The sequence below is a fragment of the Oncorhynchus mykiss genome, chromosome 12, assembly GCF_057628025.1.
Source record: "Oncorhynchus mykiss isolate SJ-2025 chromosome 12, ASM5762802v1, whole genome shotgun sequence".
Lineage (NCBI taxonomy): Eukaryota > Metazoa > Chordata > Actinopteri > Salmoniformes > Salmonidae > Oncorhynchus > Oncorhynchus mykiss.
The window spans coordinates 80,495,869-80,513,015 of NC_143033.1; the positions used below are offsets into that span (position 1 = coordinate 80,495,869).

The window sequence follows — 17,147 nt, forward strand, 5'->3', positions numbered from 1 at the left end:
AGAGATAGATAGGCCAGAGCCTCAGCACCAACCCATTAGACAACATCAATTAGGTTACTTGGCTATGTTTTGATAACATTGACAAAGAAACGCAATTACATTCTCTAAAAGTCTGCTAAATGAACCTAATTTCCAAAACCGTGCTCTATTTTTGTACCCCTTACTCATGGCTCTGATTCAGCTACGAAAATCTACAAAACAATGCAGAATTCCAAAGAATATAGTGGTTTTTCACCTTCCAAACATCCAGATGTGACAGACCAGACAGGCTGTGGGAGGGCAGCCAAGTCCAACAGTGATGACTACCAGGAGGAAGGGCATGGCATACCACACAAATAGACGGGGCTTCCTAATAACTCAACATCACTATTACAGGAATTGATCTCTGCCACTTCTCTTCTCCTCAGGCCCCATGACCCTTATAACTTTCCCTAATAACTTAATCTAACACAGGCTGTCTGCTGTCTGAATGGAAACAAAACGTAACTGCTGTTGGGTTAATAAGTCACATGAGTCTGTTTGGACCAGACTGTGATCAAGCAGATTAAACAATAATAATTGGGGCTGGCAAGGAACACTATTCTCCTTTCCTAGGGGCATGCCACTGGGCACAGATGTCAATTCAACGTCCATTCCACGTTGATTCAACGTAATTTCATTTAAATGTTGTGGAAACAACATTGATTCAACCAGAGTGTGCCCAGTGGGATGCCTGTTTATTCAATACAGTTGTTGAGTAAAGTGACACTGTGGGAAGTGATAACACGATGACAGCTGTTGTAATAGAAAACAGCTGGACTGGACTTCAAATGTAAATGTTCATGAATAGCAAAAACTACACTATTGCTACACTCTTAGAAAGAAAGGTGTTATCTAGAACCTAAAAGGGTTATTTGGCCATCCCCATACAGGAACGCTTTGAAGAATACTTTTTGGTCCTAGGAAGAACCCTTTTGGTTCCAGCCAGAACCTTTTTGAGTTCCATGTAGAACCCTTTACACAGAGGGTTCTACATGGAACCAAAAAAAGTTCTACCTGGAATCAAAAAGGGTTCTACCTGGAAACAGAAAGGGTTCTCCTACGGGGACAGCCAAAGAACCCTTTTGGAACTCTTTTTTCTAAGAGTGTAGCTGGACCTTGCCAGAGCTTGAAATAAAGATCAGAGAGACTCTGGATCAAGTTTCAAACCACTCTCCTAAATATGTCTTATAATTACACATAATCCAAGACTGCACAGGGCTGTAGGCTGTCTGATCCTGTCAGTTCCCCTGTTATTGAGGTTTCCTGATATGTGTTGGCCTGAAATTACTCCATGATGTGAAATGGGGATGACTATGTTAGATCACAGCCTAAACCCCGCTGTATTTCTGAGGCAGTCCTGTTATACCATGAAAACCTCAATTACAACCATATGAACGCATCTACAACATTAGCACATGGGAGAGTCAGGGTCAAAGAAATGTTGAGAAATGCTGGGGGAGATATTGAAAACCATTTCTTCATAAAAACAGATACAATCTAAAAACCAAGTGAGGGCTGTTCATTTCTGCATGGTGGTAGCCTGTGTCAAACTCCCCATAGTTATGTTTTTTGTACATTGCCTTCTTATGTGAAACCCTGACAGATTTCCATGGAATGCAGAAAGACTTCACACGACTGCAAAACAAACGCACAAGGAACAAACAATGAAGAAGAAAAAAGAAGGGCCTCGGTCTACCAATCATCACACTATTTATAACCACACAAACACATAATACCTGATAATCACTAAATATGCTTCCTACTGGTCAGATTCCAATATATCTGCACCTCAATCATTATTTTCATTTAAGAGTAGTACGCCGAATTTGACAGTCATTTGGGAGAGTCATTTGTGTCACAATATAGTGCTAGAGGCCTTTAACCCCAAAACTTTTCACAGAATGTCTTCAACTTTATTTCCTGCCAAGTCACAGCTTACTATTCCCACAATGCAGTTTGTTGTTCAACTGTCTTTTCTTCCCATCAAAATCTTGCTCTGGTGTTGACCTGACTGCTTGTTTGTATGAGGGTTATAACACATTCCTAAATCCTGTATAGAGGGAAGAGGCAAACAGTGCTATACACAAAATAGTAGCCTATACTGAGGTTGTAAAATCTATTGTGCCAGGAAGAGAGGAAAAAGTATTGGATAATGAAAGAGAGGGTTTTAAATAATAAATGAATCATCATAAGACAGGCAGAGGGAGGAAAAGGCTGTGTGCAGTGGAAAGAAGAAAAACAGCTTTCATATGGCTGGAGGGGGGGAGACAGCTAACAAGTCAACCATAAATCTCGCCTTATCCCTCCTCCATGTTGTTCACAGGGCCCTGCAAACCCCACACAAAACCAAAACACAAACAGTGAAAATGAGAAAATATGTCAGTGTTTCTACATCTTGTGGACAGTGTTGAAACTGAAAGCAATATTTTAGCTCACAACAAAGGGTTCCAGATGTCTGTGATGCTGCGAGAAAGTCTACATTTTGAGCGAATCTCATTATTTCTTTCTTCTACTGGTTTTCACCATGCTTTGCTGTACTAGAATTACAATGTTAGAACTGCAGGCAGCAGTAGCATACCCGCAAAATGACTGGGTGTGCCACTACTTACACATTTTGGGGGTATACAGTACCAGTCAAAAGATTGGACACACCTACTCATTGAAGGGTTTTTCTTTATTTTTACTATTTATACTATTTTCTACATTGTAGAATAATAGTGAAGACATCAAAACTATGAAATAACACATATGGAAGTAAACAAAAAAGTGTTAAGCAAATATATTTTATAGTTTAGATTCTTCAAAGTAGCCACCCTTTGCTTCAATGACAGCTTTGCACACTCTTGGCGTTCTCTCACATGCTTTTCCAACAGTCTTGAAGGAATTCCCACAAAAGCTGAGCACTTGTTGGCTGCTTTTCCTTCACTCTGTCATCCAACTCATCCTAAACTATCTCAATTGGGTTAGGTTGGGTGATTGTGGAGGCCAGGTCATCTGATGCAGCACTCCATCACTCTCCTTCTTGGTAAAATAGCCCTTACACAGCCTGGAGGTGTGTTAGGTCACTGTCCTGTTGAAAAACGAATGATAGTCCCACTAAGCGCAAACCAGATGGGATGGTGTATCACTGCAGAATGCTGTGGTAGCCATGCTGGTTAAGTGTGCCTTGAATTCTATATAAATCACTGACAGTGTCACCATCACACCTCCTTAATGCTTCACGGTCTTGCCCCAAGCAAGACTCTTCTTATTATTGCTGTCCTTCAGTAGTGGTTTCTTTGCAGCAATTCACCTTGAAGGCCTGATTCATGCAGTCTCCTCTGAACAGTTGATGTTGAGATGTGTATGTTACTTGAACTCTGTAAAGCATTTATTTGGGCTGCAATTTCTGAGGCTGGTAACTCAAACGAACTTATCCTCTGCAGCAGAAGTAACTCTGGTCTTCCTTTCTTGTGTCGGTCGTCATGAGAGACAGTTTCATCATAGCGCTTGATGGTTTTTGTGACTGCACTTGAAGAAACTTTCAAAGTCCTTGAAATTTTCCAGATTGACTGAAGTAATGATGGACTGTCATTTCTCTTTGCTTATTTGAGCTGTTGTTGCCATAATATGGACTTGGTATTTTACCAAATAGGGCTATCTTCTGTATACCACCCCTACCTTGTCACATCACAACTGATTGGCTCAAGCACATTAAGAAGGAAAGAAATTACATAAATTAACTTTTAACAAGGCACACCTGTTAATTGAAATGCATTTCAGGTGACTACCTCATGAAGCTGGTTGAGAGAATGCCAAGAGTGTGCAAAGCGTGTCATACTTTGAAGAATCTTATATTCTGATTTGTTTAACACTTTTTTGGTTACAACATGATTCCATATGTGTTATTTCATAGTTTGATGTCTTCACTATTATTCTACAATGTATAATTTTTTTTTTTTGTTTAAATAAAGAAAAACCCTGGAATGAGTAGGTGTGCCCAAGCTTTTGACTGGTACTGTATATTTAAAGTCCAAATTACAACCATGGAGTCAGACTTTATCATTTTGGCAGAGGTTTGTCTACTCCAGCAGAGATTCTTGCTCGTTTTAGGAAGCATAAATTAACTAATGTATTATGAGAACGTATCTTCAAGGAAAACCATTTCCCTTACATGAACAACAATTGTTTGGATCCATTAACCTACCAACACCTTTATATTGCAGGGAATAGCAGGTTTTTGCTGACAATAGCTGAAACAATACACACAGTATCTTCTCTAAATTCATATTCAGACCTACCATGAGGCATTTTTTTAATTAACTAATCTATATTTGGATGGTGTTCAAATTTCTGTCAGCACAAAGCTGGTGAGTTGTTCTCTAGTGTGCCATACCAGGCTGAGGAATGAAACAACTGGACATGCAAAGGCTGAGTAGGGACACTACAGCTTAACCCTAACAATCGTAAACTAGATGTTTACTACTGATTAACTGAAAATGTTAGAGAATTGAAAGAAACTTCAAAGCCCACAGCCTATTTGAGAATCATATTGTATGATCATTTCAGATAGGCTACAGTATTTGCATACAAGTGTGCATTTATTGTATGGAATATTGTAGGCCCTTATACCACTAATTGCTCAGCAGTCTCATTGTTTGGCACAGGGATGAGACCTGGGCGTGGGAATGTGAGAGAGGCAACAACAACATAGGCTAATCAAATGCAATCTGTAGGCTCGCCCAAAACAGAAGCATAGACTATTACGCATGGAAATTATGGCTCGATTTTGTGAGAGTCAATTTCCATTCGTCTATTCTCTGAAAATGAGACAGAGAAAAGTTGATTGAGTTAGGCTACGTCAATGGGGTAAATCAAATATATAATAGCCAAATGCTGAGTTAAATTGTTACATGCATCCAGCACACACCAATACAATGTTGCATTCCACACTCCAGTCTTCTTCATACATAAAAACGAAACTATATGGGGCTAGTCGGCTAGCTATCCCAGGACAGTGAAAGCGCTGTTAAAGATATACGGTACCCTATATAAACTAAAAAAGCTAACAACTTACCATACTTCGGTTTCTCACCCTCCAGTTCCATCATGAATTAGTGAGTCCACTTGTAAACTAAAATTGTAAGACTACATATATCATAATTCCCAGTCCAAATGGTAGCCTACCGATAAAGTTACTTCGCTGAAATCCACTACAAATCTGAACCAAACTTATAACATTTAGCGGGGCGTTACTTCTTGAAAAAGTTGACCAGTGAATGCCAACAAAACTTTGAATGACGGGCAAATATACGAATCACTGGACGTGGGTGTGAGCACGATGACACTGCGATTATAACGGTACGTCAATGTGACCATATAACATGCAGACAGTATAGCCTATCTATTTATCTTCATATGCAGAGCACATGGACATGTTTTTATACAGTATGATACAGTGTGTCAAGAAGAGACGTTGCAAGATTTCCTAAAATACTAAATCATCTATGTCAGGACTGGAGTGGAAGAACCGCTGTGAAAAGGGACTAGGAGTACGATACAGGTTAAGCCTACTTGCTCAGTAATTTGTTTTCTAGTTTATCAGATTAATTGAGCTACACAATAAATACGTAAGAACTGTGTTGGACGTGCAGTCAAGTAAAAATATTATTTCCAAAAGAAAGAAGAATACTGGAATTGGTGCCTATCTATCCAACTCAGATGACTGGCAAACAATTACATTACACTGGAAGGCATCATATTGGCACCATATCAACGTGGCTATTGTTGAAAATGTGTGACTGTCCTGGTAAAAAAAAAGTTACATAATTCAGCATAATACCTGGTGACTATACACCATGTCAGTTTGTTTCTGTCTCAGCATGGCTGGTACCTTGAAGGTCTTACCTAAATGGGCATCTATATCTCACTGCAGGATTCCTTAGGGCCTTTCAACAGCACACTGCTTCTGCCAAGTGTCACACAGGATTAAAGTGCTTTTTTCCCCAATTATTAATATATTTCATTCTCATTTAGACCTTTTTCTAAATGTGGGATGGGGAGTTGCATGTCTGGAATCAACATCTCTTTGCACATTTAATTAACAACAATCATAAACAAACCTTCAATGAGCTTTGTAGAGTTGTATAGCTCTATTATACTCTATCATATTAGTGCATGTTACATTGAGCTCATTACACAAATGCCAATGTGCTGCACTCTACTGGTAAAGTCGGGGCCTAACATCTTAGAATAATATGAAAATGATCCTCCTTTTATGATCCAGAGAGAGGGGCAAAGTCATGAAAGTGGTTGCTCAAGTAATCAGACTCTAGTGACTTAATGTTTAATTGTTATCTACAGGAAAAACGTTCCAAGTCATAGTCAAGTTAATGTATGGAATGATAAATTACAATCGTTTTTATCAGCTTGACAGGTCCATATGTAGTGATGTAAAGTACTTTGTAAACTGCTACTTAAGTAGTATCTGTACTTTACGTTACTATTTATATTTTTGACTAGTTTCACTTTTACTTTACATTCCTAAAGAAAATATTGTATTTTTTAATCCATACATAGGGCGGCGCACAATTGGCCCAGCTTCGTCCACGTTTGGCTGGTATAGGTTGTCATTGTAAATAAGAAGTTGTTCTTAACTGGCTAAAATGCAACAACAAAAAAAATCCCTGACACTCAAAAATACTCCTTATATTTTGAATGCTTGGCAGGACAAGATGTTCCAATTCACTCTGATCTGGAGAACTCACTAAACCCCAATGCTGGAGTGTGCCCCTGGCTAATCCACAAATAAAAAAATAAATTTAAAAAATGATGGCGTCTGGTTTGATTAATATAAGGATTTGGAAATTATTTATACTTTTACTTTTGATACTTTATATTTGTAGCTGTTGATACTGACAGTTGTGGCTGCTTTGCGTGATGTATTGTTCTCTACCTTCTCGCCCTTCGTGCTGTTGTCTATGCCCAATAATTTTTGTGCCCAATAATGTTTTGTGCTGCTACCATGCTGTGCTGCTGCCATGTTGTGTTGCTACCATGTTGTTATGTTGTGTTTTTACCATGCTGTGTTGCCATGTGTTGCTGCCATGCTATGTTCTTGTCTTAGGTCTCTCTTTATGTAGTGTTGTGTTGTCTCTCTTGTCGTGATGTGTGTTTTGGCCTATATTTTAATTCAATTGATTTTACATTTTAATCCCGGCCCCGTCCCGCAGGAGGCTTTTTGCCTTTTGGTAGGCCGTCATTGTAAATACGAATGTGTTCTTAACTGACTTGCATAGTTAAATACAAGTTAAATACATAAGTGTATTTAACACCAATTATTTTAAGTTGTATTTTACTAGGTGACTCTCCGTTTTACTTCAGTCATTTTCTATTAAGCTATCTTTACTTTTACTCAAGTATGACAATTGGGTATTTTTTCCACCACTGTCCCTACGTTCTGAAAATAGTTCTGAACATGAATGTATGTGGTCAATGCATGAAAAGAACCCTCTCATAGCCACGCCTTGAATCTGCACGCCCCCACCAATAAACCAATCAGAGCTTAATCAAAAACTACGCCACAGCATGGAGAGACACTAGAAAGCAGCCATAGGGAGTGGTGAAAAGAGAAAAAAAACGACCAATGCTTTGCACAAAAAAACATGTTTGAAGTTCATAATAATTTACTTCCCACTATCATTTACATTTGGTCCCAGACATACCATTAACATGTTATTTTATCATACTAAATGTGGATCAACGTCAATTTGCCACACTCAAAATGGCGACAGAACCTAACCATTCCTGACCTACGCAACGCAGGCGCCTGTGTTAACGTTTGTCCTCCTCTACCTTGTCAATTTGGAAAGGACTACGGAGGCCTGGGTCAACGATCTCCAGCACTGTAAATTGCAGGTAAGTCTATGTATTGAAGTTAGCTAATATATTTGGGACATTGATGAAACAGTAAGTTTGTGTTCGTGTCAAGTAAATAAACTCGATACTATGCGTTTACATCTTGACACTAGAGCAAGACTGACTTTCAAGCTAGTCTAGCTAACGTAAACTAACTAATCGTAATCATTTATCTGCATGCAGCATTTTGCTAAATAGCTAGCTCTTTTAGCTATCACAACTAAAATTTTAACATCAACTAACGTGGCCAACACACACAGTGAGGTGTGTTAATAGCTGCCAAGTTTCAGTTGCCTGCAGATCATCATTTATCTAGCCAGGTACTTTGTAAATAGTTGGGATAGCTACTAGCTAGTGCTAATGTTATCTTGCGTAACAACTTGTCTGCCAACCACCACATCTCTATTTCAACATTGTCGAAACTAATCACGACTTATTACTCCTCAAACTATCCTATGCAGCTACATGAGTTCAATTTTCTAGTTGCTTTCTCCACCTGCTCTCTCAAATTACATAATTGTTAAAAGTTATAACCCATTATGTCTTTGAAATGACAACTATTTGAGTTTGTTGCATTGATTTATGGATTATTTTCTTATAAAACGTTTTTCTCCTTGTTTTTCTCTCATAGAAATCTAGCTAACCATCATGGCACTGAGAAGCGCTGTGTGCCGTCTGCTGGTCAACCCCCAGAGATGTGCCATCATTTCAGCATCAAGATCTCAGGGATCAGCAGCACCTGCACAAAAGGGTATCACATTACTCAATAATGACCTTGCCATCATGAGAACACAATGGTAGCAGTTTTACAAAGCCATTCTTACAATCATCATGCCTCTATTTGTCAGGGGAAGTACTCAATCTGTGTCCTTTCCACAGATGCAGAGAAAGCTAGTGAGAAGAAGGCTAAAGCACGTATGTTGATATCAACTCCTTTCAGATCAATCATACATATATTGCCCTTCTATTATTTTGGGGGTCTGATGGCTATTCAATTGTGCTTCTCTGCTCTATGATCCTTCTCTACTGAACAACCAGCCAAGGTTCAGTTTAACTGGCGGGATGGCCTGGAGCTGGAGGGTCAGCTGACTGAGGACGAGATCATGATCCGAGACTCGTTCCGTGATTACTGTCAGGACAAACTCATGCCCCGCATTCTGATGGCCAACAGAAACGAAGGTGGGTCTGACTTTTGAGACACACCATCACCCAGCCCATTGAGCTATTTATGCCAATAACCTAGGAAGGAACCCTTAACAATCAGTTTTGCCCTTTAAGATGGAATGTCAATATTATGAATTTTGTCAGTTATGCAAACCATGTCAACATAACAAGCTGCCTGTTTTGTCTTAGTGTTCCATCGAGACATTGTGTCAGAGATGGGGGAGCTGGGTGTCCTGGGCCCAACTATTAAAGGTGAGTCAATAACTTTGATCTGGAGGGTGGCCTTGCCGATATCCTGGACAGTAATAGTTTGAGAACATTCCAAGATTTGAAATACATATACATTACCAGGTAAATCATTTTTTCTATATTTACAATTTAGATCAGCTATGCTGGCCTATGGAGTCCCTTGGGAAACCCAACTACTGAACCATCCAATGATGGGATTTATAAATAAATTATCTGGGCTCTTGAAAGGAGTGATCTCCATTAGAGTTTGACCGATTAATCGGCATGGCCGATTTAATTAGGGCCGATTTCAAGTTTTCATAACAATCAGTAACCTGTCTTTTTGGACGCCGATTACATTGCAATCATGAGGAAACTGCGTGGCAGGCTGACCACCTGTTATGCGAGTGCAGCGTCAAAAGGACCTTGTGGCTGCAATGAGCCAAGGTAAGATGCTAGCTAGTATTAAAATCATCTTATAAGAAAACAATCTTCACATAATCACTAGTTAACTACACATGGTTGATATTACTAGGTTAACTAGCTTGTCCTGCGTTGCATATAATCAATGCGGTGCCTGTTAATTTGTCATTGAATCACAGCCTAATTCAACTTCGCCATACAGGTGATGATTTAACAAAAGCGCTTTTGCGATAAAAGCACATTCGTTGCACAAATGTTCCTAACCATAAACATCATTGCCTTTTTTTAAAAATCAATACACAGAAGTATATTTTTTTAAACCTGCATATTTAGTTGAAATAAATGCATGTTAGCAGGCAATATTAACTAGGGAAATTGTGTCACTTCTCTTGCGTTCATTGCAAGCAGAGTCAGGGTATATGCAACAGTTTGGGCCGCCTGGTTCGTTGCAAAATGTGTTTCTTCCTAAAAAGAAACGTAGTTAATTTGCCAGAATTTGACATAATTATGACAACATTAAAGGTTGTGCAATGTAACAGCAATATTTAGACTTGTGGTTGCCACCCGTTTGACAAAATACGGAATGGTTCTGAAAGACTAAATGTTTTGTTTTCGAAATTATAGTTTCCGGATTTGACCATATTAATGACCAAAGGCTCGTATTTCTGTGTGTTTATTATAATTAAGTCTATGATTTGATATTTGATAGAGCAGTCTGAGTGAGTGGGGGTAGGCAGCAGCAGGCTCGTAAGCATTCATTCAAACCACACTTTACTGCGTTTGCGAGCAGCTCTTAGCAATGCTTGAAACACAGCGCTGTTTATGACTTCAAGCCTATCAACTCCCAGGATTAGGCTGGCAATACTAAAGTGCCTATAAGAACATCCAATAGTCAAAAAGGTATATGAAATACAAATGGTATAATAACTACAACCTTAAACTTCTTAACTGGGAATATTGAAGAACTGGGAAAATTGAACCACCAGCTTTCATATGTTCTGAGCAAGGAACTTAAGTGTTGAGGATCAGCGGGGTGGAGATGTTGTTACCTACCCCCAGGTGGTGAGGGTAGGTAACAACATCTCCACCCCTCCGATCCTCAACACTGGGGCCCCACAAGGGTGCGTTCTCAGCCCTCTCCTGTACTCCTGTACTCCCTGTTCACCCATGACTGCATGGCCATGCACGCCTCCAACTCAATCATCAAGTTTGCAGACGACATTACAGTGGTTGGCTTGATTACCAACAATGACGAGACAGGAGGTGAGGGTCCTCGGAGTGTGGTGTCAGGAAAATAACAGGGGGACGTGGAGCAGCCCCCTATCCACATCGACGGGACAGTAGTGGAGAAGGTGGAAAGTTTTAAGTTCCTCGGCGTACACATTACGGACAAACTGAAATGGTCCACCCACACAGACAGCGTGGTGAAGAAGGCGCAGCAGCGCCTCTTCAACCTCAGGAGGCTGAAGAAATTTGGCTTGTCTCCAAAAACACTCACAAACTCTTACAGATGCACAATCGAGAGCATCCTGTCAGGCTGTATCACTGCCTGGTACGGCAACTGCTCCACCCACAACCGTAAGGCTCTCCAGAGGGTAGTGAGGTCTGCACAACGCATCACCGGGGGCAAACTACTTGCCCTCCAGGACACCTACACCACCCGATGTCACTCATTCTGAGCTAGCTATTAAAAACGTTTGGTTCACAGATCTTGTTGAATCTGAATAACCCTTTAACTGGAACATAATATGGAAAAATAAGTCATCCTGTAATCCAAGCCATCAATTTATACATTATAAGTTTGTTCACAGACTGTATTTAACAACAAGAAAATATTTCATGATGAAATTGGCCCCAACGCCATATGCTGTGTGAGTGCCCTGCAGTTAAATGCTTCTGGGGCAAAGGTACAAGTGCGATGTGCATGAATGTAAATATTCAATGTTTGGCATATATTATGTTACCTAATGATGATAGCTCCTTGAATCTCTCAATCAATCAGAGATGATTGATGGCTCTTAGATGGCAATCACCTCACTCTCTCCAAGTTCGCCAGTGGATACAGTTACTGTTAGAAGTTATAATTATCGACAGCGAGAATGAATGGTGCTACTCAAGGAACAATTGAGGCTTGGACAAATATACTTGACTCTGTAAACTGGTGAGCGGGATGGGAATGGGTGGGAAACATGGTTGGCTGTTTTTTTTATCACTTAAACTCTGTATTTCTTACAGTTTTCTTTATTTTAATTTGAGTGACAGCCTACTGGTACATGTTTTATAAACTTATCATTTGAAATGGATAATGTACCCGTAAGCCCCCCTGGGGTTATATCATTCTCTGTAAGCTTTCAAAGAAGGATTTTGTTTTCTGTGAAATGGACTTTAGTCATTTTGATTACAAAATGTTAAAGGCTATTTGTTTTTGAGAATCAACTATATGTGTGATGCCAGAAGCATTCAAATATAGATAATGTAAATTAGATAATTAATTGTAGATTCACTGAATTCCCTTTTAATGTAGGCCTACTGTTTGTTTTGGAGGTTATTGCCTATGATGTGACCTCTCTCCCTCTACACTTTGACCAGGCTATGGCTGTGCTGGGACGAGTTATGTGGCCTACGGTTTGATCGCGAGGGAAGTGGAGAGGGTGGACAGCGGCTACCGCTCTGTCATGAGTGTGCAGTCCTCCTTGGTCATGCACCCTATCTACGCGTACGGTACCGAAGAGCAGAAGGAGAAGTGGCTGCCCAGGCTGGGTAAGGAGGAGGGGACATCCACATCCCTTAAGCCTCATCTTAAATGACGCAGCCCTGTTTGTATCTGGGTGTATTTGTCCTGTAATGCGTCCTCTACCTCCCAGCTCGTGGAGAGATCCTGGGCTGTTTTGGGTTGACTGAGCCCAACCACGGCAGTGACCCCGGTGGCATGGAGACCCGGGCTAAGTTCAACCCCTCCAGCCGCACCTTCACTCTCACTGGCTCCAAGACCTGGTGAGTAGAACTGGGAGACTGTACTTCACTACATAGTAGTGCTAAGGAGAAAAAATCAATACAGTTACATGTCGCAATATTATTTTTGACGATATTGTGTTATATATAATTTTTGCTAGATGGTGCTAGTTGTCTGTACCTGCACCAAAACTCTGGTATTTTTCATCTTATAGCTTGTTCTCCATCTTCTTTTTAAATAGTGAGCCACCATGTCTTCAGCACTTTAATTTCCTGACTGATCAAAACAAATTTTCTCGTGCGTTCTCATCTCTCTGCAGCAGACATATAGTGAGCAATATGTTTGAAACATAACCTTGCAATAAAATTGCAGTATTGAATCACAATACATGAGAATTGCAATACATATTGTATCGTCACCTAAGTATCGTGATAATAGCATAGCGGGAGGTCCCTTGTAATTCCCAGCCCTACTACATAGTGACGGAAACAGTTCATCACCCCATGAGGACTTCAGGACTGACTGGACAGAGATGTGTGTAGCTGGATAGCAGGCATTAGGATAACCTTGATGTTTAGATGTGATGTACTCAGTGTTTTGTGATGTACTCAGTGCAAAGAAATGTAGAATTGCTTCCTAATAAATAGCCAATGGATTATATAACAGAACAAACACCTACAGACCACAAACATTGATGAAGGCTACCTTTGTCTCAACACCTTGGAATGCATTCCTCTACTGATTGAAAAGACTACCTATTCATGAAACATCAAGAATAGGCCACTTCCAAAAATTCTGAAGAATAGGAATATATGCTTTCTATCATACAGAAATCTTCAGAGGTTTTGTATTCATTAGAGCAATTTTTAAAATATATTTTTTAATGTATTTTTAAAATAATAAACCCAAGATCAAGTGGTTTGGCTTTTATCTAAATTGTAAACATTTCACTCTGTAAACTAGTCCACAGGGTGGTGCTGTTCACAAATATATTAATGCTAGTTGCATGAATACTAGGTTCCCCTCAGTTCCCCTTTACTCGGGTAAACGAGAGACGTCAGCAGTGACTGAACTGGACTTTGTGGTTGTATACTTAACCATTGAGTGCATTGGCCCTCACATTGCGTAAGCTTAACACTGAATAAATACATGTTAATTGGTAACCTGGGCCTGTAGTTCATGTTTTATATATTTGATGTAACACTGTTTCCTCTGGGGAAATGCAGCTTAAACAACTTCAACAAAATGCTTAGTTTGACATTGAGTACGTGGTTCTGTTCAATTCTCCCATCACGTCTTGTGAAACTTATGCAAAACTGTCCTCATATAGCCCTAGAAACCAGGCTCACTCTAGCATACTGATAAAATAGCTCCTCCCTAAATTACAATGCCTTCCCTCATCTCCTTCACCGTCGTCAGGATCACCAACTCCCCTGTGGCGGACATCGCTGTGGTCTGGGCCAAGTGTGACGATGGGAAGGTGTGTGGCTTCATCCTGGAGCGCGGTATGAAGGGCTTCACCACACCCAAGATCGAGGGCAAGTTCTCTCTGAGGGCGTCTGCCACTGGAATGATCATCATGGACGAGGTGGAGGTTCCTGAGGAGAACCTGCTGCCCAAAGTCTCTGGCCTGGGGGTGAGTAGAGGCCAGGATACCACTCTCATGTACTGACTTTTATGTGGATGGCCAGACTTTCTTATAATGCTGTTTAACCTTGTTGGTATAAATGTTTTGTCTGTTCTCTTTGGCTCTAGGGTCCCTTTGGTTGCCTGAACAATGCCCGGTATGGCATCGCCTGGGGTTCACTAGGTGCTGCAGAGTTCTGCTTCCACGCGGCTCGTCAGTACACACTAGACAGGTGAGGATTCTGCGGCTACTATTGGTATAGGATGTTGTTTTGGATGAGCAGGACCGAGCAAAAGTCTGTAGCTCTTGAATCTTATTTTGTTTTCTCAGCTTTTCTGAGTGAACTTAAGATGTTCTGCTACTCATGATATTTGTTAATCTCAGAATCCAGTTTGGAGTACCCCTGGCCAGAAACCAGCTGATGCAGAAAAAGATGGCCGACATGTTGACAGAAATCACCATTGGTCTGCAGGCCTGTCTACAGCTGGGGAGACTCATCGACGCCAAAAAGTAAGAGGGAACTGGAAATGATGTGACGACATTGTCTTGTAGTGTGACACCACTTTTTAACAAATAACTAAACACCATAGGGGAAGTACAATTTCAGGTTGTTTCAGAGTGAATAGAACCGGAGGAGACTTATCTCATATGTCTTCTCTCCTCCCTCAGGGCAGCCCCTGAGATGATCTCTATGCTAAAGAGGAACAGCTGTGGGAAGTCCCTGGACATCGCCCGGCAGGCCAGAGATATGCTGGGAGGAAACGGCATCTCTGATGAGTACCACATCATCCGCCATGTTATGAACCTGGAGGCCGTCAACACATACGAAGGTGAGGAGAAAGAAGGCCATAACCAGGTCTAAGAGGATATGGATGTGTCATTGCTATGAATGTGGAAGCAAAACTTTTTTATCATGGTTTATTTCCTCACCAGTAGAGGTCAGTAATATGTCATTTACAATAAATAAATAGGTCATATGGGAAAACCATTAAACTTTCCACAATATTTTCAAATTAGAAAAAAAATGTCTCTCTCCCCTTATATAGTTGCTCAACTTCAGCATCAGCACTGTTCCACATGGTTCCTTATATTGTTTTTTGTCTTCCAGGTACCCATGACATCCATGCCCTGATTCTGGGCAGAGCCATCACTGGACTGCAGTCTTTCACTGTTAATAACTAACTGCCTGCTGCTAGTGCTCAAACAGACCACTATCAGAAACCTCAAGTCAATCTGTTCCTTAAAGGACAAGTAGTTCTACACTGCTTTGATGGCTTGTCTTCTACAGTAACACTAATGCTAATGTTTCCTCTCTCTTGAGTTTGTAGAATATGGGCTGGTTTTCTAGACACAGATTAAGCTTGGTCCTGGACTAAAAAGCATGCTCAATGGAGAATCTCGATTGAAATTGCTTTTTAGACCAGGACTAGGCTTAGTCTGTGTCCGGGAAACCAGTCCTAAATCTTTATTTTATGCGAAAGACCAGGTCGGGTTTTAAAGGCAAGTCTATCATCGATCTCATGGACAATTCATGGGTGTAATTATTTCAACTTGAAAAACAAAGCTATTTTTCTACTCTCATAAAACCCTAGTACATACTGGTTTGTTTGGACAATTTCTGTCTAGAATGTGTTTGAAATAGTTTACTATACGGTGGAAGTTGAAATGCTTGTTTCCTCACAGCATTTGTAGTAAAATGGTTGTTGGACAAACATTTTAAAATGAGGTCATGATCCATACGTATGTCCTGAGTTTTTAGAACTGTGATGGTACTAATGACCAGTTATTGGTAATTGAATGCCAAATAATTGATACTGCATGTACTGTTAGAGTTGGGGGGAAAAAAGTTAAATCAATTGAAGATAAATTAAGTAAATAAATTAAAGCAGTTTAAATAATCATGCCATTGCTTTTTTTGTAATTGAATAGTTGTATTTGTGACCATTTAGGCAGATCCGAGAAATTTGTATTTGGGGTATTCCATGAAGTGTATTTTGCGTCCCTTTGATATAGAAATTGTGCACCACTATTGAATTTTAAAAGCCTGTTACATTAAATGAAGTGCCCTTTAATATAGATTACACGGAGTATTCAATAAATCCGATTTCTATTATGACTCGCTAAATGTGCACTGTGACTTCTGGAAGATTTTAACGCACTTAAACTCAAAAGTTTTCCCCATCACTGAAGTTGTAGTTATTTTGTTGCTTTGACAAGGTCATTTGCAAATACTTATTTAATGTGATTAGTGATTTCTGTACATTTTAAGGTCAACACTTATGTGAACTGAACTTGTTTTATATATATTTTTCTAAACATTGAACATCTAATAGTCAAATCATAGTGTAAAAGTACTACTCTTTTTGGACATTTTCTGGTGTTTAGTGATGGAAAACTGAGTGGGTCGAGCATAACACGTCAACCCTGTTACCCATGGATAGACAGGCTAGAAATGTTTTAACAATTTTAATGTTGGGTGAAGCTTGCATTCAATTGCCACTGTTGCACACAAGCTTCCATTCCCCCTGTCACAAGGGATTTTTTTAGCTGCTTTAAGAAGTCATCAACCCTGTTACTTTATTTGGCACTTAATATACACTTACTATAGTAATTATTTTTATGACGTCTTTTGATAGAAACATTTATTTAATGAAGTTCTCTGCTCTTTATGACAGCATGTTAAAAAAAAAAAAAAAATTATACCAAGTTACACTTCTCCAAAGGCAGCGAATTGGTGGACCGACCCATAGGCATTAAGGTGAATGTTTTTGATTCTAAACTGGGCACAAACCTATATTCTGTCCCATTAAATATGTTCTATAATGCTATTTGGTC

At 39.9% G+C, this 17,147-nt stretch overlaps 2 protein-coding genes across 3 annotated transcripts in view; one reads left to right on the forward strand and one right to left on the reverse strand.

Moving 5' to 3' along the window:
* The window catches only part of LOC110538294 (choline transporter-like protein 2), a 25,660-nt gene extending 20,229 nt beyond the window's left edge, over positions 1–5,431 (reverse strand). Inside the window, exon 1 of one of the 2 annotated variants that reach the window (XM_021625020.3) lies at positions 5,078–5,431. In XM_021625020.3, the coding sequence (XP_021480695.1) occupies positions 5,078–5,111 (34 nt within the window). In that variant the 5' untranslated portion in view covers positions 5,112–5,431. The remainder of the gene's footprint in view (positions 1–5,077) is intronic. The other variant, XM_021625018.3, reaches the window with a different exon arrangement.
* Positions 5,356–16,437, forward strand: LOC110538293 (glutaryl-CoA dehydrogenase, mitochondrial). The gene is made up of 12 exons (XM_021625017.3): positions 5,356–7,917; positions 8,549–8,668; positions 8,797–8,832; positions 8,956–9,096; positions 9,271–9,333; positions 12,322–12,492; positions 12,597–12,726; positions 14,105–14,321; positions 14,441–14,544; positions 14,697–14,822; positions 14,982–15,142; positions 15,421–16,437. The coding sequence occupies exons 2-12, from the start codon at positions 8,566–8,568 to the stop codon at positions 15,492–15,494; spliced, it is 1,326 nt and encodes a 441-aa protein (XP_021480692.1). The 5' UTR covers positions 5,356–7,917; positions 8,549–8,565; the 3' UTR covers positions 15,495–16,437.
* Positions 16,438–17,147: the final 710 nt, after the last annotated feature.

Coding starts and splice junctions, on each gene's coding strand:
- LOC110538293 (XM_021625017.3), top strand. CDS start 8,566: ATGGCACTGAGAAGCGCTGTGTGCCGTCTGCTGGTCAACCCCCAGAGA. Junction 8,669..8,796: donor AGCAGCACCTGCACAAAAGG/GTATCACATTAC, acceptor TCCTTTCCACAG/ATGCAGAGAAAGCTAGTGAG. Junction 14,322..14,440: donor CCAAAGTCTCTGGCCTGGGG/GTGAGTAGAGGC, acceptor CTTTGGCTCTAG/GGTCCCTTTGGTTGCCTGAA.